General features: G+C 37.1%; 3 protein-coding genes across 4 annotated transcripts in view; 2 read left to right on the top strand and 1 right to left on the bottom strand.

Moving 5' to 3' along the window:
• Window positions 1-2,424: 2,424 nt before the first annotated feature.
• Window positions 2,425-5,458, top strand: LOC137392102 (uncharacterized). Of its 2 annotated transcripts, none has more exons than XM_068078727.1 (4): window positions 2,425-2,483; window positions 3,167-3,790; window positions 3,880-3,969; window positions 4,656-5,458. In XM_068078727.1, the coding sequence occupies exons 2-4, from the start codon at window positions 3,253-3,255 to the stop codon at window positions 4,991-4,993; spliced, it is 966 nt and encodes a 321-aa protein (XP_067934828.1). In that variant the 5' UTR covers window positions 2,425-2,483; window positions 3,167-3,252; the 3' UTR covers window positions 4,994-5,458. The 2 variants fall into 2 exon arrangements, with proteins under 2 accessions (XP_067934828.1, XP_067934827.1); XM_068078726.1 differs by having other exon boundaries at window positions 2,430-2,583.
• Window positions 5,459-5,671: 213 nt separating this feature from the next.
• LOC137392101 (glucose-fructose oxidoreductase domain-containing protein 1-like) lies at window positions 5,672-7,599 on the bottom strand. Its single transcript, XM_068078725.1, has 2 exons — window positions 6,610-7,599; window positions 5,672-6,308 (listed from the first exon to the last, which is right to left on the bottom strand). Exons 1-2 carry the CDS (start codon window positions 7,550-7,552, stop codon window positions 6,058-6,060), a joined length of 1,194 nt encoding a protein of 397 aa, XP_067934826.1. The 5' UTR covers window positions 7,553-7,599; the 3' UTR covers window positions 5,672-6,057.
• A 2,933-nt stretch (window positions 7,600-10,532) lies between these two features.
• The window catches only part of LOC137389815 (nonsense-mediated mRNA decay factor SMG5-like), a 43,468-nt gene continuing 30,035 nt past the window's right edge, over window positions 10,533-23,965 (top strand). The window contains exons 1-3 of the mRNA XM_068075929.1: window positions 10,533-10,670; window positions 21,559-21,657; window positions 21,845-21,968. Of these exons, the coding sequence (XP_067932030.1) occupies window positions 10,627-10,670; window positions 21,559-21,657; window positions 21,845-21,968 (267 nt within the window). The 5' untranslated portion in view covers window positions 10,533-10,626. The remainder of the gene's footprint in view (window positions 10,671-21,558; window positions 21,658-21,844; window positions 21,969-23,965) is intronic.

Genomic DNA, 23,965 nt, shown 5'->3' with positions numbered 1-23,965 from the left:
ATCCAAATAATTGCTCTCATTCATTATCCATTTACAAACCTACAGCCTCACACATCACAGACATTGCAGGCATTGAAGATTGAGAGCCAGAGTGATTGTGGGTGGTGAAGGTGGACTCATAACAGAACTCTCCTCCAGTGAGCATAGCTCCAGAACTGATGAGTCTTTGCTCACTCTGATCTTTTCTAGTTTGTCTCAATAAAAAAAAAGTTTTTACATTTTTTGCATCATCTTCCAGCAGTCATGTCCTGGTAATCTGCAGATAGGCAGCAGAATCCCTATTTCCCTTCTAGGCTTTGGAGATCTCAAAACTAGCCATGAGTCAGTTTGCAAGAGAGAAAGAGAATCACACCAATAACGCTGTGCGATGTTCCTTGGCCGACTGCTTCTTAGGCGTTTACAAGGCCTCCAGTTTCCTAATGCCGCTTGACAACTGTGTAAACTCCATCTTAAACACTGCCTCCTCAGAAACCAGTCTCAGTCTTCCTCTGCTTGTGAAGATGGATGATAACTCGTTGCTTGTCGATGGCAGTGGTTTACCTATTTCTACTGATTAATGCTTGAAAAACAGCTATGCAAAAATCCAAGTTTGCGCTCCTTTTTAAAGTGCACAGCAATGCTCGAAAATTTTAAAAACCCACTTAGTGATTGTTGACACTCTGAACTTTTCATACACTTTACATAATTTCTTTATCTCTGCAAACTGATTATATGGCCATGTTAATCTCAACCCAATCTGGTTAGTACCAGATCTGGAATTGGAGATTGTGGAATCTTTTAAATACTTGGGAGTGAATGTCTCTAATGACTTTAAATGGGACATACACATAGATGACATTACCTCTAGAGCATATCAAAGGTTAGGGATGTTGAGGAGAGTATTACACGGAGCACCCAGAAACGTCAAAAAAATTGCATATCTTAGTCTGTGCAGGCCCGTTTTGGAATTCGCTTGTGAGGTATGGGATCCATACCTCATAAAACATGAAACACAACTGGAAAATGTCCAGAGGCGCGCTGTGCGTTTTATTGCGGATCTTAAAGGGGTGGAAAGCGTAACTATGGCCAGAGACAAATTAGGGTTGGAATTGCTTAAGAACAGACGGAAGTCGGCTCGAATGGTTTTACTTATAAAAATTCTCTCCAGCGGTGTGCATGAGTCTTTAGTCAATAATTTTAACAATATACACAATGACACACACTCACATCATACCAGATCGGTATCCAATGACGTACCTAGGGCTGTTCCAGCCAGCAAAACATTTTATCATAACAGTTTTTTACCGAGAACTTCTCGCGACCTACGAGGAAATTTTTAACGCACTTTTTATAGTCACGTTTTTACTTCGAATATTACTTGACTTTTATTGAAAACATTTGAACTAAATCTAGATATGTACATGATGGCCCTTTTTTCCTCGGGGATCGAGGTCTTAGGGTTCGATTGACCAAGACCAAGACCAAGAGTACTATGTAGCAATTAACAGATGTATCAATCTGATCATCATGCAAAGTGTTTTATTAATCTAGTGTTTATTAATCAAAGCATGTATTAATCTAGATATTTGGGATTCGATTTGATACATATTGCAGTAATATCAGAATGTGCTTAGATTATTATGAGCAATCTTTATTGTGGTACGCAATAGTCATATTTTACAATGTTTTTCACAAAGTAACACAAATAGATAAGTGATATGCCACGAGAAAAGAAAGTGTCAGTACTACTAGACACTTCATGAGTACCCAGACCTTTTTCTATCACTGTACATATGCACACAGCAGTGCAGAGATTAATGACACTTTCAAGCCTAACTATTAGAGCGTTTGACACTAGAGATAATTTAAAGATAAATAAAAACCATTTGCCTGCTATAGCGTGCATAACTAGTTTTAGCACCAAATATGTGCATTCTACAAGAACTGTAAAAATGTGAGTAGAAATCGTATCAACAATGCTTTCTAAAATATTATCAAGATAATATAGTACGATTTCACTAAACCACTCAAAACAGCGAATCCGATACAGCCAGGATTCTTATTACCGCAATAAGATTTTTTAATAAATTGCATATCCATTGAATTCAGCATTTCTAAATTTATCATAACTGTAGATCACGTTTTGCAACATATAATATTTAACTTGAGAATCGCAAATACTTGTATTTTGGTAATAATTAAATAAATTTATTTGCAGGATACGATAATATATAAAAAAACTCTATCATTTTACCGTCGTAAGTTATGAAAATAGTGAGCTATAACTGTAGTTGTTGCATTAGTGCGAATTGACGGGACTCTTACATATCGTCTCGCGATTCGTAGAGAGCGAGCTCAAAATTTTAGTGTTCATTCTTTGTGGCTTTCAATTTCAAAGAACCACACAAATATTGATGACGTTTGCTACACAAGTTAGTAGGCGAGTCACGCCCATCTTGTCTCGCTGAGATCACAAAGAGAAGCTCGAATGTAGTATAAATTCTGTGTGTTGATATATTGTGTTAATGATTGTTAGTTCTACAACGTATCAAATTTATAATATATTAATTGAATACTTATGTCGAAAACTTCTTACAGAGAAAGGTAATCATTGCTTAAGACTTAATATAGGTATACTCATTAAAAAGCGATCATATCGAATCAGTGAATGTTCCTTGCATGGGAACGTTCGTGTGTAGATATTATAGGGCACACATATGTCATAAAAGAGTTGTTTAGAATTTTTTTGTTTGATGTCATTGGTTTATGTGCCATACAGCGAAACGGGCTTCGTCTTCCGATTGTCATTCCAAAGGCATTATTTTATATAGTTCTTATCGTTGTTTTCAATGTACCCCGTCCTATTCATAATTTTTCTTGTTACGCATATATAGTAAGATATATTTGATAATCGAAAATTCTATCGATGAAAATAGTCGAAAACATGCAAATATAAACAAAATTTTTCAAGAAATTGGCATAATTTTAACGTTGGTAATGTATTAACCTTAGCCTACTAGTAGATCTTTATGGCTAGTTATTAAGAAACCACTATTAGTTTTGTATGGATATTATTTGCTCACAGAAAGCAATGAAATAGCAGTTTTAATGAGGCTACATTAATGCTGTAGTATATCTTACTCTTCTCACAAATTTGAGGTCATCCATTAACATGTTTTCTTTTTAGATTAAATCATCTACAGACGATTAGCAAATGTTTGCATAGTACGACACATAAAACAATCGTCTCTAGTATCCTAAACGAAAAGCACGATGCACAAGAAGCAACGTGTTGATAATAAATTGACACTATCATTGGATGTACATGATTCTGATGTGACATTGGATGCAGTTAGAGAGGTTGTTGCTCAATCCCATGATAAAGCAAATATATCACAAGCAGAAACAGACAAACATCTTGCTGTGGAAGCCATCTGCAGTTTAGGTGAGGTTCGCTTAGAAAGTAAGCAGACAAATGAAAAGAAAGAACGAACTGGCTTAAGTAGAGATCCTCATGTAAAATTTCTCTATCCGCCCCGTCATCTCAGAGACCACACATACTTCTCATTCAACACAGAATCTCAACCGCAGGAAACCTTGGAACGTGATGAACCAATCTCTGATACTGTACCATCTGAGCATGATGCTGCCGCTATTCTCACTCAAATGAAATCTTATGCCAACAGAAACAATCACGATCCACTTTCTGCAATTCGAACTAAAAAAAAGCTTTTTCCTTGCCCACAAGCTGGTTGCCCACGAAGTTATGGCAAATCGTCTCATCTCAAAGCTCACCTTCGTTCTCATACAGGTATCTACCCTAGTTTGACAGATTTCATTGTAGTTATAATAAGTTTGCAGCTAGATAGTAGTGGCTTAATCGATCTGTATCATATTTAGGTGAGAAACCATTCTTGTGCCGATGGGATCACTGCTTCAAACGCTTTGCCAGATCTGATGAACTGACACGTCATTTCAGAACACATACAGGTTAGTTGAGCTTTTTTGGCCTATAATTTTTACTAAGAATAAACTCATCAGTAGAGTGCAAATCGAACATTTACTAGCAACTGCACATTTTCAGCAGTGTGGCAATAGGCATAAGGACTGTACAAACTTCATTATACACCTAATGAAAAATAATAACAGTTTGCGTGGAAGTAATTACAGTGGCACAGATTGACTACTACCAGGGTTATAAAAGGATAGCTTGATTCTTATAAAGTTAGGCTTTTCAAGGTAATTTCTATTGGTATGAAAGGACATTAAAAAAAACTAAGATTGCGCATTGTGAACCTGCCGCAGATTCAAGTTGGATTCACATTGTGGCATCGATTTTTTAAAGTCTATGCTGGTAGTATTCTTATGCCTACATTCCTTTTCTGGCAAATGGAAAGTGTTACTATTCACCATTTTTGCTCTTTCCCTTATTTACTTAACAAATATTGGGGTGATAATAACTAAACCTGTTTAAATGTTTAATATTCACTGTGTAGTTTTTCGGAGTTGAGTGCTCGTTACTACTCTTATTAACTAGAGTGATGATGTGAGAAGAGTTTGAATGCCTTGATTGAAAATAAATTCACTTCATGATTTTCAATAAACTGTGCTTCGTTGTGATATCCTTTTTTAGTATATTGCATCGATTAGTTGATTTTTCATTACTCATGCAACAGGCGAAAAGAACTTCATCTGCCCCATATGTGAGAAGAGGTTCATGAGAAGTGACCATCTGAGCAAGCATGTTAAACGGCATCCTGGCTACCAGCCAGGTATGGTTAAGAAGTTTCGGCGTGATAGACCTCAAGGCCTTGTTAGCATCCTCATACCGAACAATGTCAAAGAAAACGGTGATGAACCAGAGATGAATGATGAGTCTAGAAAACGACTAAAGTCGGTTCTTCCTTCTCGAATCTGTGTGACAAGAGCCGATTCGACAACAGAGGAAAGAACTGAAGAAGAGATGGAGACAACTGCTAGGGTAGCCACAGTTTATGATGGACTGATGGAATAGGCAGCGTCATGTTGGACCCCCTCCAAACAATCAAGACCATAGCTCATTATTTAAGGGTGACATAACTCTGAAACTACTATTTCTGAGAGAAATAGAATTTGAGCGTGTGGCTGACCTGTAGATTCTCTCACAGAATAAATGCTCTGATATATGTTGAAGCTTACCATAATCTCATTATGTTGATATAACAAACATAGAATCTGTTGTGTACTATTTATATTCGCCATACCGTTTATTTATGCCTGGGAAAATCTCATAAATCCTAGTTTTACATTGATCAGAATATTGACAAAAATTTTTGCGGTATCAAAATCATTCTGTAATATAGAATATCCTATATTTTTTGTTCATTCAACCAATACTGAGACTTAAATTATATTTGTGCTGTTGTGTGTACTTGCAGAAGTTCTGTGTTCTCTCGATGTGTTGTGTACAGCTTCACTTAATTCATAATACAAACTATTTCACTGCAGTATCTTTCTTTGGAATGATCAACTTTCTGTACAAGTCTTCTGGGATACTTTATCCCGAGTTGTTTTGGTTTCATTTTTCATTGAAATCCTTGAGTCATTTGGGATCAAATAACCAATGCTATTAAATTAAAAAGTTATATCGTAAGTACCACCTCCATTCCAGTAACAATGTGACAAGTTCACTTAAAACTAGCGAACCGCTAGATAGATATGTAGTATTTTTTATTCATTAAAAATTAATTCAGTAGGTCTTGCCCATTCATGAAAAATCTATGAGAATGCTGCAGCAAAATTAATCATATTGTATAACAACTTTAAAGCTGAATTGCTCCGCACGATTCTACACAACCAGATAAATGAAACGAAGAGAAATCTTTACTGCTCAAGAGAAGATAATCTACAGGTAGGCACAATCAATATAGTATAAGCTTGCCTAAGGGTGGTCATACGCATATACACTGGAATGTACATAAAACTATAGAAATCTGATATAACAACCAAGTATCATTAGAACAAACAAGCAAAGCATAGATTTATACAAAAAAGCACCATTATGACTCGACAATAATGAAAACAGTGGAATGACAGTGACTAGTAAGTGGCAAATGCGTTACGGCGCACCACAATTGATAGATGAGGGTTTGGATCAGGCTCTTCGTCAAGAATGTTTACATTTACCCATCGTTTGCTTTTATTGGACTCCTTGATAGAGTCTATAACAGTCTGTACATAAAGAGCATCATCAAATGTTGCCTTTTCTGCTACGAGCTCATCCTTCCACTCGTGCATTGCTTCAACAGCTTGAAATGCATCAGCCACAGTCCGCAGGGCTTTTTCTAACCCTGCAATTAGTCAAAGTTGAAATACATGTACCAAAATTATAGGGAGTGCCAGATTAACAAACAAACTGCATCAGTGCAGCATCAGTTGTTAGTCCTAAGAGGGCATGAAAACTCTAAACAAATACAGAAAGTTGTAGGAAAGTTGATAAACCTTTAGCCAATGATATGCATTATAAAACAAACTATTGACAGTGAAGATGTAATACAAGTAAAATGAAATGTAAGAGATTGACCAATTCTCTTTTAGAAGGAAAATTTTATATCCTTTTGGAAAATATACCAACACAAGGTAAATACATACCAGCCATGTAAGGAACCCGACCTGTTTCCACATATTTGCTCTCTGTTGAATGTTGTAAATTTTGTTCTTTGTCCTCATTTTGCCTCTCTTTGTGCAGGATGGTCACTTCCTTTTGATCATTTAGTTGAAGAAACAAGTCCAAATCATTGATAATAAGTCTGCCACTTGAGCCGACAGCAATCAGCTCATGACTGGTCGACCCATTCATGTGAGTATTTATTGTGCACGAAACACTTGCTCCACTCGGCAGCTCCATTTGAAATGTGCAGAAGTCATCACATGTCACCTCCCTCACACCAGATGCATTATCCAGATAACGGCTGTAAGTTTTCATCATGCCATTGACAGCAATAGCTTGTTCTCCGGAGAGGTAAGAGATAATATCTATTATGTAGCTGCCATGCAAGGAAAGGGCACCTCCACCCATGAGGCTGTCACATCGCCAACTATAACTGCTCTGCTGTGATTGCACATGTACCTTCACCTCAAATAAATACAGCTTTCCGATGCACCCGTCTCTAATATTTTGTCGCATGAGCTTATAGGCAGGTAAAAAGCGTAAACCGTGACACATCATCGTGAAGAGACTAGGATAATATAAAGAACGTTTCACCATTTTCAAGGTCTCAAACTGAGTTGTGCCAGCAGGCCATGTGGCTATCACATGCTTGCCAATTCCCATTGCTTTTCCAGCCATATGTGATTGAAAGTGAGGTGTGCAAGCGACAACAATGCACTGCACTTCCGGTTTGAGCAGAAGACCATCAACATTGTTTGTGAAGAATGCTATATCCATTTCCTTTGAGAATTGCTCAGCATCGTTCAATGATCTGCTCCATACCGCAGTCACACTAAATCCACACACCTTGAGTATAGCTACCAGATTCCTAGCAAGAGGCCCAGTGCCAAAAATGCCTATTCCAGGCAGCATCGCTGACAACATTGGATTAGGCTCTCATAGGTTGCTCATATTGCATCGATAAAGGTTTCTACAACAAAAAAAACCTCATTAGGTTTCAGATTTCGAAAAATCATAACATATATAAGACACATTGGCAAGAAGGTTTCGACAGCTAGTTGAACCCTGAGTATGTCAAGGAATAATACTAGCAAAACTTAGTATAGAATGCATCGCGTAAAAGTTTTGCTCTGCTCTAAAAATGGTTTGGATGCTAATATCAACTAGTTCAGCAGTGCAGAAGAAGAGTTGAGGTCAGCAGATATTGTGCAAGGTATTGGACAGCGAGAGGGAGTTCATTCCAAAATGTTAATTTTTGTTTCTTCATGTATTGCAAATATGGTTTGTTTGTCAAGTGTTCTTAAATATATTCATTTGTAGCATTTAATAGATTGTTATTATATAACTTATAAATTTGCAGATTTACAGCATATTATTTTATGGCATCATAGCAGTAATGTGATTTCACAATGGATTGACGCTCTTAACTCCAGTAACTAAAAGCCAGTTTTGACTGCAAACTGTAGCAAACATATCAATGCGTGCAACGAGCTTTTATGCAACATTGTTAAATATAGTTTTAAAATGGAAATACACCTTCAAATTTAGAATAAAATAAAAATTGAAAGCACTAACAAATAGCAGAGCAGGAAACAGGCTATAATATCATTACAGGTTATTGTAGCAATAGATATCAACTGGTAGAGTTATGTATTTCTCAGCTTCCCAATTCATATTAATTGAGAGATCCTTGACAAGTTAGCAGATTTATTGCATCAAAAAGGGTTAATGTCCCTATGCCCAAATGAGAATGCAAAATATTGGTGACATTCGTTTCAACAGTTGATTAAAGGGTTAAATTTATCTTTCCTAAATTCTGACGACCTATTTAAAAAATATAACGCTAGCCTCTATTTTAATGCCACCTTCATTTGACCGCCACTATGGGAGAAGAGTTGAAAAATAGAACCCCATGGCATTTAAATAGAGGCTTTACAGTACTTCAAGTAGTTATACATGTAAATAGCATTAAAACAAATGAGTCATAATAAAAGTATGTAACAAACTTAATTTAAAAACCTAAATGATATGCAAAATTTTATTTAATAGAGTAATAACCATTAAAAGAGGTTAGATAGTAATAGTATGTATTCTTTATGGTTTCTGCTTTTAAATACTGAAACAGAAGTTCCTCTATTGAACATGTGTTAGTGCACCCAGTACATCTATGACTGTTGAAATCTCTATTGCTCCCACACATCAGAGTCTTTAAATATGTTTTCCTTGAGCAAGAGATATTTCTATTTTAAAGTTTTATTTTAGCTAGAAGTCTCAAATGAGATTATAACAACTTTTCTCATTAGCTTAGTTTTGGATGACTCAGTTAGCTCTAAATACTATCTATTATATAGTCTGTCAAGACGTTAAGGAAATGCCTTCTAGGTAACATGTTAAAATATTTTTTGATATTTCCTAGCAATCTACATAATTATGTATTTTTAATACGATAGGTGCATGTTTTAAGTTATTTTGCTGCATGTACCTGCTCTTCACAGCAGTGTTATGATTCATAAATAATTATTGGCTTGTCACATATATAGCAGGTAATGTTTGTAACTCTTAACAGCTGTTGGTGGTAAGCACCAGAAAAAGCTTTGCTGAGCCAGTTGAGCTCTGCACCCTTGTTCAGCTGTCACAGAAATGAAGTTGAATTTACCTAGCAGATTTTCTAAAAAGTTGCATGGCTGCTCATGTTTCACAATCTTTTCACATAACATGCTTCACATTCCACTTATGGTAAGGCCCCTATTTATGATTGATAATTTGTAAGCTGTTATGTTTATTTCTTCCCTGCATTCTTTAATCTACTTCATTAGATCAATACTTCATAGTCAGTCCCAGCTATGAACAAGATTCCCAACAGGCCATTTAAGACAGTCGATACAGGTGCTTGGCCTAAACTTTTTTTGAGCATTCCTCACATACTAACCTAAAACTTATTTTGGTCTGTGCTCCCAGATGATGGATAAATATGTTATTAACCTATAGCTTTCGGATAATTAATTCCAATTTGACATTTTTGCTCAGAAAAACAGGTGGTCCTTTAATAGGCCTTCTAGGATGATTTCCTTTTGCCTGTTTTATTATTTTAGTATACAACTGTCACAACCAATTTAAACAGGAAACTAGGATCACATCTAGTTCTTTACACGCTGTGCTACATAGTATATAGGCAGTGACTTTTTTGCTAATAATGAAACTTTGATAGGCAAGAATGTTTTAGCCATGTACATAATAATACTGAAAACCTCATTCTTCTATGCTTTGTCATTTCTTCGAAGGATTAGCGGCAAAAAAATTTGATATCACGCGTCTGCGGCTTGCTTTTGAACTAAATACCTATATAAATATATATTTCACGTACAATTCATGAATATATTTTAGTATTAGTTTTATAAAAGCAAATGTTTGTTTAAATATTAGTATCTTTTGTTATTTGTTTTAATGGGAATTGTATGTTTTCCATTTTTATATTTAATGATCCTTTCATAGCCTTTAATGGCCTTTCGTTGAATGATCAGGTAATTTTAAAAAATCTTAAAAATAACGTTAGATATATATATCGCACTGCTGTTATTGCAGTTCCTTTTATTTGTAATATAATCCGTAAACTAAAATAACGAGTCACTACGCGAACTAGATATACTGTTTCACTTCAAGGCTTTTCTCCAACTATTAACGCGGTTTGCTTAGCTTTTTCCGAGGATGTTTCAAGTTCGGAAGAGCAGCCCTAAATCAACAGCTTCTGTCACTGATAATTTATATTTATATCATAAACATCCGTCATTTTAATTATTCTATTCCAGTTTTGCGACATTCAACATGCCTGCAATGCATTTTCTCAGATTATTAACAAATACGACGCCAGTACCCACATACGACATAAACTAAAGCAACAAAATGGTCACCTGAAGCCTTTCTCGTCAAAGAGTGCGATCAGGATGGGATTCCCGTTTAAAAGCTAGCAGTTTTCTTTCTTGTATTTTGAATGAGTTAGAATGTCTAGTAGATCTTCAAGTGATAGTGCTCGAAGGGCCTTCAAGTGAGTGAAGTAAATATTTCCATATTTGCTTAATTTCCATATAGCTAATAATGCTTTTAATTAGGCTGGGTTTAATGTATGTACTATAAAATCGCTTATATGACCATACCTGCCAACTCTCACGCATTGGGCGTGAGACTCACGCAATCACCCCAAAGAAAAAATGGAAATGTGTGAGATTTTTGCCCCAATTTCCACAATTTTATATATACTATCATTGATACATCAATTGCCCCAAAACCAAATCTCACGCATTGCCCCACTCTTGGGTTGGCAGGCCTGTATATGACTCAATTGATGGAATGTGTAATGTGAATTATATATGGTGCAGCTTTATTTAATTTACCAATATATAGATATTTTACACTACTTTTTAATTCTTTCTGCACAACCTATACATGGTATGTTGGACACAATCCAGGGACACCACTTGAAAACGTTCGCCCCGCATACTCCTTACTTGTGTTCACATTATGTTCACACTAGAAAATTGCTGATGGAATTAAACTCGTGTAAATGATGCACGATAATTCACTTATTCATCCGATATTGCTGCTCTCAAGTAAGAGTTGTAAAAGTGATCACTATGAAGCTATATGATCTTACTTGATTATGCGTACGTCAGTTGCTCCTCCTCCGTGAACCGCGCCCAGAATAGTCCCGCTCTCGTCGTAGCCTCCGGTCCTCCCTTTTCTCCAGCCGATCTCCCTCCACCGGAAACATCCCCTTCCTTCCTTTGTCCTTGATCTCCCCCGCCCGTGATGTCGTAAATACAGATCGTAATTCCTGTGCGGTATTACCTTACACCTTCCCCTCAAGATTTATGCAAATCTTTAAAGACGTCGCCGCATCATGGGGGGAACAAAACTCGAAATTAGTAGAATAACAATGTTAGCCACATGAACGTCAGTGGGTATAAAGACAGACAATATTTACAAAACAAAGAATAACCCATTACAGGTTGAGTTTATCTGGAGGTTTTACAATTCTCCCGGCCCGTGTCTGATGGGTCTGTACACCCTGACGATGAGTATTAGAGGGGATGAGTGCTGGCTGAGACTGAAGACTGAGATTGGTTGATCCCTTACTCTCTTTGCGCTTCCTAGTGGGAGCCGCAGTCGGTGCCTGCGGAGAACAACCGCTTTTCGAGGGAGGTGACCGCTCAATGGTCCTATTCACTTGAGGAGTCTGTAACTGCAGAGGTTCGGAAGCAGGTGCATTTGGCACAGGCGCCTGCCGAGGTCCGGTATCTGTCGAGTTCTCTCTCCTAGGTAACATGGTTACCTGACTGGTGCTCGCTTCACTTCTAGTGTTCAGTGTAGGATGAGCGCTATCTTCTCTTGATATACATTTCTCATCAGATGGGGACGACTCAATAGGTTTATCAGCTTGCACTAGTTTTCTGTTCCTGCGCAGCATGGCTCCATTGTCAGTCTTCAGCGCAACTTCTCTGCCAGAGGACGCCATCACAACAGCTCTCAATGGTTTGGCTGAGGGGTCGTTGAGAACCACCCGAGTTCCGACAGGCATTTGGTCCCGTTCAACCGCCCTGTGCCGTTGATTGAAAGTATGAGCCTGCCTACCTCTGTAGTCAGCTTCATAAGCGCGAAACTTCTTTACATCTACTGGACTGTTGACGAGATATCCCATTGAATTCAACCCTCTTCCCATGAGCAGCTGGGCAGGGGTATAGCCATTCTGCAAAGGACTGTCATTATAGCACATAACAGCAGATTCAATCTCAACGTTTTTGGCCACAAGCTTCTTGAATGTTTGCACCACTCTCTCTGCATGACCATTTGCTTGGGGGTTTCTAGGGGAACTGGTTCGATGAATAATGTCCCATTTCTTCATTAGCTGAGCGAAGTTTTCAGAAATGAACTGTGGACCGTTGTGTACCCCTAATGTACATATGACCTTGTTGACAGTTCTGCACATCTCTGCAGCAGTGGCTCGGGGAAACTTTTCAGCAATCATGAACCGGCTATAGTAGTCACTAATAACCAAATACTCATCACCTCTTTCATCAACGGCACAGAAGTCCATTGCAAGCTGCCACCAGGGTCTCTCTGGGAGAGGAGTAGGGATCAATGGCTCAGTGGGTACTTTCCTAAACCGAATGCATGTGTTGCAGAGCTTAACCATTTCTCTGATGTCCTGAGACATCCCTGGCCACCAAATCGTACTCTGGGCTTTTCTGAGGCAGCGGTTCTCCCCCAGATGCCCCCTGTGAATGTCCTGCAGGACCCTCTCTCGTTCACTCAAGGGAATATACAATCTGTTGTAATAAAACAGCAATCCTCCCACAACAGTCAACTCCTCTTTGAAGGAATTGTACTTTTTCAGATATTGAGGCAGATCACGGTAGTTTGGCCAACCCTCTTGAATATACCTCATTAATTGATTGGCTGTGGGGTCTGTTGAAAGGGCAACTTTGAGTAGCTCTCTTCTGGTTCGAGATATTGGAAGCTCTTCCATCATTTCCTGAATGAGTAACGGCTCCGGTTCTGACGCTTTTTCTGTTCCTGCTGGAGCTCTGCTCAAAGCATCAGCAACTATCAACTTTTTTCCAGAGATGTATGTGACATCATACAAAAACCGCATCATGCGCAAACGAAATCTCTGAACACGAATTGGGAGTTTGAACAGTTCTTTCTCCGCCATAATCGATACCAGAGGTTTGTGGTCTGTTTCGATTTTGAAGTCGCGGCCAGCTAGATAGTAGTAGAACTTTTCTGCTGCCCAACACATGGCCAGAGCCTCCTTTTCTATTTGGGCATACCGCTTTTCTGTGTCCGTAAGGGCCCGCGACGCCAATGCTATAGGCTTGAAGCCATCAACAGTTTTCTGGAAAATCGCTGCTCCTAAACCATAGGAGGAAGCGTCGGTGGAAAGCCAAGTCTCGGCTTCCATATCAAATGGGACTAGCACCGGGAAAGAGGAGATCTTTTGCTTCAGCACCTCAAACTCTTCGGTCATTTCAGCTGTCCAATACCAATCGTTATCCTTCAGCTTGAGGAGAGATCTCATCTTTATGGTGTCATCTGCTAGGGTAGACATAAACTTACCAAGATAATTGACCATACCAAGGAATCTCTTTAAGCCTTTCCTGTTTTTAGGAATAGGGAAATCTTGTATGGCTGATACTTTTCCTGGATCTGCATGAATACCTGACTCGTCTATTACATGACCCAAAAAGGTGATACGAGTCCGAGAGAACTCACACTTTTCTTCATTTAGAGTAATGCCTGCAGAAGCCAGACGTGATAACACTTCTTTCACTTTACTGACGTGTTCATCTTCAGTTTCCGTATGGATTAAGATGTCATCCATTTGACATAACACACCTTCAATGCCCTCCAGAGCCTTCTGCATCTCCCTCTGGAATATTTCGGGAGCCGATGAAATGCCAAAAGGCAAACGCTTGCAGAAAAACCTACTAAACGGTGTGATAAAAGTAGTCAGTTTCTGCGAACTTTCATCCAACCGAAGCTGCCAATACCCGCTGTTTGCATCTAATTTCGAGAACACTCGTGACTTACCCAGACTGGCTATTGTCTCATCAGTGGCTGGAAGCGGGTGGTAAGCCCTTTTTACTGCTTTATTCAGGCGGGTAAAATCTATGCATACTCTGATCTTCCCATCTTTCTTGGGCACAACTATACAAGGAGCGCACCAGTCTGTGGGCTCCTCTATCCTCTGGATAACTCTGATCCTCTCCATTCGGTGGAGCTCTTCTTGTAACGGCCGGCGCCGAGCTGCAGCTATTCTTCTAGGAGTAGACTGAGCAAAAGGAGTTCTTTCAGCTGAATATGAACTCTGGATTTCATGGTACCTAAGCCTGAGAACAATGACGGAAACATCTCTTTCCAACCTGCTGACGAACCTTCTGCGATTTCAGACACTTTGAGAATGCCCAGCTGTTTGATCGCCGGTTTGCCTAACAGAGGACTAGCAAGCCCTTCAACAACGTAAACCCTCTCTTTGTGGCGTCTTCCTCCATGAGATAGTTCAACGATAGCCGCTCCAGGTACTGTAAGCTTAGTGTTTCCCGCGCCGAACAATTCTCGAGTAGTAGGTGTCAGTTTCAACCCAAGAGCATCGCAGACACTAACTGGAATAGCCGAAACTGCAGCACCCGAGTCTACTTTAAATCTCACATTTTTTGAGTTCATCTGTAACTCTACGTACCAGGCATTTTCTGTTTCCGAGATGGTGTCAATGGTATCAATGTAGTTTATGCGGCTTAGTCATTGGTAATTTCCTAAAAACAAGTTATCTACTCCATCGTCATTTTCCTCCAGTGCAGATACTTGCTGGGCTCCTTTGCACATTTTTGCCCAGTGACCTTTTCTCTTGCATTTGTTGCAGCTTGACCTTTCTGCCGGGCAACGACCACCAAAATGCTTCCACTTTCCACATTTTGAGCATGGCTGGTCCTTTGCGTTACTGCTCCTGTTTTCCTCAGTGTCAGTCATTTGTTTAGACGATTTAGGTTTATATCGCTGTACCGAGTCTACATTCCCAGCATACTCTTCTTTACCGGGACACAGAGCCCCAGACGTAGACGCCATCGCAGCTACATGCTCCTGATTTGATACATATTGCTTTGCCTTTTGAATGCATAACCTGAGTGTGAGATCAGGCACATCAATCAGGTACTTGCGAAGCTCGATGTCACGCACCCCACCACTATTCTATCCCTTACCAAGTCATCTCGCATATCGCCGTAGTCACAATTCTCACTCTGAACTTGGAGTTTAACTATAAACTGGTGAAGAGATTGGCCAGGTTGCTGAGTCATCTTATTAAACACTGAGCGCTCAAAAATAACATTTTTAACAGGCTCAAAATACGCATCAAAAAATTTGATGCAGTTGGCCAGTGTTTTCTTTTTGTTTTCGTCAGATGGCACGAAGGTGAACTGATTGTAAACTGGTACCGAGTCACTACCCATGGCCATAAGCATGTGGCCGATCTGTTCGTCTACAGTGAGTTCTCGTAGTTTCTTCACAATCACATATATATTAAACTGCTCTTTAAAAACTTTCCAGGCGGTAGCCAGGTTGCCTGAGGAAAAATCCAAGGGCTTTACGAACTTTTCAGGCTTGGTTTCTCCACTAGCAGACATACTCTATACTGTTTTATTGGCAGCTCACCACAATCAAGAAGATACTATGGATCGTGATTAACAGGAAACAAGTTAGATAACACCAAAATATATGAGAGTGACAGTATAATTCACTATATTGTCTTTAAGAGTCAGGGTAGCAAAATTTTGCTCCACACAAAGTAAGCCTTCTCCTGCGATATCTCAGCAAATATCCTATCCTTTGCCTCAACGCAACAGCTTCCAGAGAATCTGTGCCTTGTCGAGCTCGCCGTTGTAAAATACCGTCACACAAACAGCAACGTTTTACACGATTACGCTTGTAGGTTCGATATATTCTGACACCATATGAAGCTATATGATCTTACTTGATTATGCGTACGTCAGTTGCTCCTCCTCCGTGAACCGCGCCCAGAATAGTCCCGCTCTCGTCGTAGCCTCCGGTCCTCCCTTTTCTCCAGCCGATCTCCCTCCACCGGAAACATCCCCTTCCTTCCTTTGTCCTTGATCTCCCCCGCCCGTGATGTCGTAAATACAGATCGTAATTCCTGTGCGGTATTACCTTACAATCACTCTGAAAAGCTGCATTGCTCGATGTACTGATGCAGTATAAGACAATGTATATAAGTTTAGGTGTGTAATTTTTACACCACATGTTCATGTTGTGCTTTTATTTATTGTTCAGGTAGGTAAATGAAAAAATTCCAATAGTAAGATGATCAATGCAACGGAAGCCAGTTTGCTCATACTAGTTTACTCTAAACATTGGACACATTCAGTAGTTGTTACATTGGATTTATTTTTCACATCAGTAAAATAGAGATTGCTTTAATAGGAAGACAATAATATTCATCAAGTTTATTACGGAGTAGATCAAGGGAGGGTAGACTTTAATCGGCCAATATAGTCGTAGTTGGTTGTTGAGGGAATAGATAACTTTCCACGTGACTAGGTAAAATATAACTGCAAATTGTTTCTAAGTGTGAGATTTTATAAGTCGTTGCTAAATGCACGATTGCACCTGCCTTTTGCTAACATGTTAGCGTTACACAATGAATATAAGTTTAGTTATGTTAGTAATACTAGATGAATGTCCGCCGTTGTGCTTGTAATAAAATGATTGCCCAATAAATTTGATTAGCTAAAGTCAGTTTGAATCTTTACCATAATAAAAGCCATATCTGAAGCCAGCTGAATAATCATTACGTCACGTGTTATGATCTCAATGATCTATAATGATCATGATTTTCAAGCCGCTAGTAATAACCAATAGCATTTTCCAAAGCGCTTTAAGAGTGCTCAGTAATAACCAATCGTAATAAATTGCCCGGCTTAGCCAGATAATAAAAACTCTTTACACAGAAAATTTATTTGTTTCAACATATGGGTCTATCCATAAATAAATGGAATTTTTGGCAAAATTTCAAAACAGTAAATTTATTAAAATAATGCTTCACATATGAAGTATACATACCAAACCTTAAAATAGAAAAGATTTGTAGGGGTAGTGCTCCTCTATCATGTTTTAATAGTTTGCTAAAGTTAGTGATATGCACAAAATACTTTATAGTCATAATGACAAGATAGAGATGCTTGTACACGGTATACATATTACTCTGAACACAAATATCTAGTTTTAATGGATTTCACCATTGCTTTGCTGCCCATTAATGCATAAATTAGTATTGTGTGCACCAGTCCATTGGTTTGGGCCCTTTTATAAGTTGGCATGTTTTGAGTAACAATGGTGACAGAAAACATCAATAAGTTTCCCCTATACTTGTATTATTAGTTCAAAATTAGTAGTAACTTGTTTGCAACGCTAACTTTATATGCTCAACTTTGAGCAGAACTACTTTCAGTTCTGTTCAAAGTTGCAAACATTTCTGAAAGTTGCGTCACCGCTGTTACACTGTCACTATTGTTACACTCCTCAACTCATATGATTATAGGATTAATTTGAGTGAATTTCACATTTATATTTATATTCAGTAATTTGAGGTGTTGTTGATGTTTTCATGTACGAGTTACTCATTATATTGTAAATTTAAGCCATTGTGGGAACTTAACAAGCTTTTTCAAGCAAGTTAGCAAAGGGTTGCTACCTTACAAATGTATTACTAAGACTAGCGACTCCAATACTGAGAATGGTTCAATATTTAATCTAATCTACTCATGGAGTAACTTGTAACAAGTGCTTGAAACAGAATATTGTTAGGTGGAAAGTCTGCTGGTCATTTCTGCTTTCAACATGGACAAGACAACATCTGCAGAGCAGATGTGTAAATATCGTAACAAAATACGTCGATATTCAAAACGATAGACTCAATATTTGACTGCCCAAGCTAGTCAGACTCAAAAGAGTAGAGCAAAAAGAATAGCTCAACTTACAGAAGATCAATTGGAGGAAATTCGAGAAAAAGCAAGAATTAGAGTTCAACAATACATATATAGATCGCAAAAAACTTTTGCAAGTAAAATTACCAGGTATGTACATTCATTTTTTTCTTCAACAAACTTAATGCTTTACTACAATTGCGTACATTATGGATGTTTTAAGTTAATGCTTCAAGTCTTTTGTAAAAACATGTTATTAAGTATAAATTCATTTTTGTAGCATTCACTTTCCAATTTGGCAACCTACAATCTGAAGGTAAAGCTGTGAAAAGATTGATCAGAGTACTTCCAAAGGAAAGGTCGCCAGGCTGTCCATAACCTAGCAATGACAGTTGAACTCTCATTGTCGGAAGATGGCAATAAAGATGAGATCAGATAAAATAGAAAATAGAAAAAAGAAAAGTAAAAGTATACAATTGAAAAGTTTCAACTTTTACATAGATCCTGATGACCATGCAATTAGTGATCCAGAAAGTGAGCGCAATTCCAAACCCATCAAACAACTAGCAAGCTCATTGAAAAAAGGTGATTTTGTGCTAACATTGCTGCCTGAAAAAAAATTTCTAGGCATTATGTAGGAGTGGTAAAAAGTGTAGATGCCCTCAAAGCTGAAGTGCATTTTTTTAAAAGAGTGAGGCTAAAAAACACTTGTTAATACAAAAGAAATATCATGGATAGAATTTCATCACATAGCCAAGTCATTGTCTTGTCCTACTCTCTCTACAAGAGGTCAGTACTGTTTTACAGAAGATTTACAGCATGCAGTATGATCTAAAACATTTTGTTAGTACATTCTCACAATTACATGATCAATATTCATGTTTCTATCTTACTTTATTTGAGCTTAGTCATGTTTGTCATGTATTATTACTATTATATTTTATACTTGGAAACCAATAAAAAACATTTCAAGTTAAGGCTTGTCTATATATATTGTAATCATTAGCTTTAATACCATATTGATCTCATTGCAGTGAACTTGAATACTTTTAAGTTTACAGAGTATAAGAAGCGTAACGATGGTGACAATTGGATGTAACAGCGGTGACATGTTTACAAGCATGTAGTTCACCACTACTATCTAATATCTGTATAAATTTTAGTGCATATGTCATCAAGCTTCTTTAAAATAAGACAAATAAGTTTTTATAAATGTGCTTCCTACCAAATCAGAGAGTTCTAAGAATAAGAAACTAGCCCTTCAAAATACATATTTTTCTGATGTAACTTACTAACACTAACTAAAATTTTTCTCAGTAAAAATTAACTTTAGTGTTACATATTATACACCATTGGAAAGAGCTTGTTGAGCTCTGAAAGAATATCTGATTTAAAATCATCTTAAAGACAATACCAATATTTTATAGTTGAATTTCTGCTCAAACTGAAAGAATGGTGATTATGGATAGACCCATATACAACATTTACTATCATAGCTTTTAAATTTCATATCATGAGAAAAGTGTTTTGGGCTGTTCAAAGAAATTTAAAAAAAACTAAAACAACTGTAAAGGTGTTTAAATGTGAAATAATTAGAAAGCAATAGCTAGATAAAGTATAATTTGTTACAATGGTTACACTGAAAAGTGAATAGATACTGGTGCAATTAATACGAACTGAAGAAAAAACCAAATAAAAATCACGAATATTTTGAATTAATTAATACGGTAATAACGAAGAGTACATAGAAGTGTTTGTATGAAAAAAGGTTACTGTTGCTGCAGAAGCTATCCATCAAAATTTTGAATATGGCCATATTAGTACCTCTCAATATACGATACTGGAACAAATGTAAAAATGAGATATCGAAATTAAATACATCAGTAAAGCACACAATGGTACTTTGTCTGGCCAAACCGAGAGAGAATTGAAAATTGCAATGTAGAAAAATGAATAATGGATTTTGAAATGGCTTTTAAAAATTTTTTCAAAAGAAGAGCAAACGCAAAAGGTAATATTAATTTATATTAAAACATACATATTTAGCTAACTATAATAAAAATGGCAAATTAATATCATTACAATACTAGGCTTATCTGTCTTTTTGTGTCTGGCAAAAGACTCACCACGAAATAATGAGCTCACTTTTCATACTGTAGCCAAGTTGACCAATAATCTTATAGTTAACTACTGCTCTTGAAAAATGCTGATAAAGGAAATAGTGGCGAGTTCTGTAATAAGTTTGCATATAATTGAAGCGTACCTCCTTCATGTGATAAAATTCATAACAATATCTTCCATTCCCCGTCATTAATGCAAATAATGTAGTCTACAGTTTTAACCTTAGTAAATGCAATCAAGCATGTAGGTACTTTATATAGAATCACATGGAAAATGCCTTATCCAGTGGGTAGTTCTATGTGCTCTTCTATCCTTATATCCTGAACTTAACCTAAAGTAACAGTTTGTTAGCTTTGCGTTAGACTGCAGCAGTTATGTGAAAATTTACCGTTGACTAAAATAAATTGATGTGAAAACAGCAAATTAAAAAAAATTATGAATGGCGCTTGCGCAATATCATCAAATCTTTTCCAGTCGCAAAAGGAAAATGATCACAAATACAGCAACCAAAATAATGTTCTTTGTTGTTTGTAATTTGTTGCATAATGGCTTTTAGATAACATCGTATGTGTACAATGCCTAGCAAATTATTTGCATATATATTGGCGATGAAGTTAAAATTCTGCTCCAAAATGTTCATTTTACTTGCATAGCATGTACAGGTGTGTAAAAAAATTGCTTCTATAGCGAGCTAACTGAAGATGTTTTACATAAAGCGTCACAAATGCCTCATACTTTTGTTCGCAATTTAAAGATTAATCTTTTCCTTGTATAAAGAAACTGTTTAACATGGTTAAATAGAACCAAGTAAAACAGTTAACAGAACATAGTTAAAACTACCTGTAACCATGGCGATGCCCCGTATTGCTTTCATGTTTAAGCAGACAGCCCACAGATGGGTGTTTGATAGGCTGCTTCTCAGGAAACAGGCCAAGTTTTAAAACCAAATAATTGTAGCGACCTGGTAGAAAGCACCGAGCATATGCGTGGGAAGTTTGGATTAAATTACTCAAAAAATGTGGAAATGCAGTTTTTACATGAACTAACAGACAGACACAATGACAACGTGGGACAATCTATATTAATGACAATCTATATTAATATAGATTTACATGAAAAAGTCAATAAATTGTGACCGCAGTGGTTAAATGAGCGGGCTGGGAAGAACTCGTAGTGAAAAGCTTTTCTGTATGCTAAAAGCTGATCACCTAACTTAAAAGTTGCTCGACTAGATGAGAATATTACACCTAATTGAGGATTTAATAATTATAGAATAGCTAGATTGTTTCTTGCGTTCTTCAAACTCTGCATGTTCAAAAGGCTGGCTATGGAGACCGTGAAGAACCTTGATGACATTACAAAGAGGAAGTCTACAACAAGGGATCTCTTTTCTTCAGAAACAATATTTTATAGAAATCGGTGAGTTCGCCGCAGCTAACTAATGCTAATGAATGCATAACAGCTTGTTAAGAACCTCTGAAATGTCACCATTTTACAATCCTACATTTTGCAACACATTGTGAAGTTGTACATTAAAGTTATGGATAAACATCCGTATTAGCTGTTATATAATTTTTCTTGTTAGATCCCTGATATTACGTTTAAGGTTGAAGGACTATTGTGAGCGATTAATATTCCATGATCCAACAGAGTATGGTCGCAAAGCTGAAGAGCTGATATGGAGGAAGGTTTTCTATGAGCCAATTCAAACAATGAAACAGTTCAAGAAGGTTGGGTTCATTTTGATTGTATGTCTAGTGGGTCTAAGAATTGTATGTAGATGTATGATAGTTTCATGGAACTATGCAGACTATGTAAATAGTGATTATATTTTGTGGTTCAAGTCTGGTTTACAATTTTATCCGTTTGAGTCATAAATACATCTGGCAGCTGAGCAACATGAATTTATAAAATGAACTGTGCTGATATACAGTTGTTAGATGTAACACTTTAGTATGTATGGCTATATGGCATTTGTCAATATTTGTGCAACTTGTTAGTGGCCAGGTCTATTATTATGTTATGTAACCAGTCAATAGCTGATTGTAGTTTTTGAGCCTATTGCATACATGTACGTAATAGGGTTACATATCGACATATCACTTTGCTCTTTTCATACCAAAACCAATGATGATATTTGCTTCAATGATATGATGCTTAGATATATTCATCTAAACATCACTAATCATCCCTTCATGTTTGTGAGCTTTTTAAGTCGAGCGAGTGAGATATGTTTAGTTACCCGCCATAAAGGACATCGGTGCCACCACTTTCACTTTAACACTTATTTCATAGGCAGTCCTTTGAATTAAATTCGTACAGTTAGCTGTTATCATATAAAAACATCACTTTTAGCTTGTTTTATCTGTTACAAATATATGCACACGTGAACATTTATATTTAATACATAAATATTACTTATATAAATATATATACAATGTATTTGTTTGTATGCATGACTAATCATTAGTGTCCAATCTTCATGCTCTTTCAACCTCTTCTTTTGCTGGTAGAACCTTTACCACACTGTTTCCGTTGATTCATATTATTCATACATGCCTTTTATGGTTTCATCTTATAGAAATATAACGCAAGACGCATTTGAAGAGAAGTTATTTTTATGCGTGAAATCTGTAAAAAAATGCCGACGATAGCAAAACTCTGCTTATAGATTTATAAAATGGTTTCCGCCTATGGCTGCACTCTATAAAAACTTGACTACGATATTCTGAAGATGTTATATCCGCATAACTTATGATACATATGAGATTACCATAAATTCTGGCATAGGCCTACAAGTTGAAAATTTGACACCAAATTTGAAGCTTAAATATCCATCCTCAATTTACCGTATGCGGCGGTCACGTTTTTCACGACATGAATTCTAGTAAAATCCTATTTCAAAAACCATCATAATTCAAAATGACATAATATGACATATGGGGATTTATTTATAAAATAGTAAAATACTAGCAATGCTACTCAACATGAGATGGATCAAACACAAAATCCCATTCTTCACCATTCAAATTGTCACCGCTAGGATTCTCGTCTGGAGTAACGTGTTTTCTTTCGAGTTTAATGCTTTTTTTGAAGTATTTGCCTACAAGCCCACACTTTGGTAATTCATTTGACACATTCACTATTGTCCATTCATTCTTTTTCTTGAACATGAATCACAATTCTTGACAGAAATGATTAGAAATCTGTCCTTCGACATGGTTTTTTTTTGTTAAAAACACACATATTATCAAAGGTGGTAGTTTTGTTCTATTGGTGAGGCAGGTTAATATGATGGTGAAGTATGTTTTTTGTGCTTTGTGTTCTTAACTGGAACTGTCATCTCTCATTCTTTTGTGAATTGTACATATTGCCGATGACACAAAAAACAACATGGGCATTTTTGCTGGTGGCATTGTTGAATGCCATTTCTTCAGTTACGCATCACCCGCCTTTGATGCCGACTGAACTACTAGTGATCAAACGATTTAAACCAGAAAAGGGGATCGACTTATATATATGGCAAGTACATGTCAAATCCCAGAGTTTTATACTAAACTTTAGACCTTGACTTATACGCTGGGTAGACTTGTGCGCTGGAATTCACAGTAGCTTACTATTCTGGATAGACTATCTGGTTAATTATGTGCTAATTAGTTGAATGCTTGACGGCGTTGCCCGGATAATAAGTCTTTGCACAGAAAATTTATTTTTCTTTAATATATAA

This window comes from Watersipora subatra, chromosome 3 (assembly GCF_963576615.1).
Source record: "Watersipora subatra chromosome 3, tzWatSuba1.1, whole genome shotgun sequence".
NCBI classification, from domain to species: Eukaryota; Metazoa; Bryozoa; class Gymnolaemata; order Cheilostomatida; family Watersiporidae; genus Watersipora; species Watersipora subatra.
This window is presented reverse-complemented; position numbering and strand designations above follow the sequence as displayed.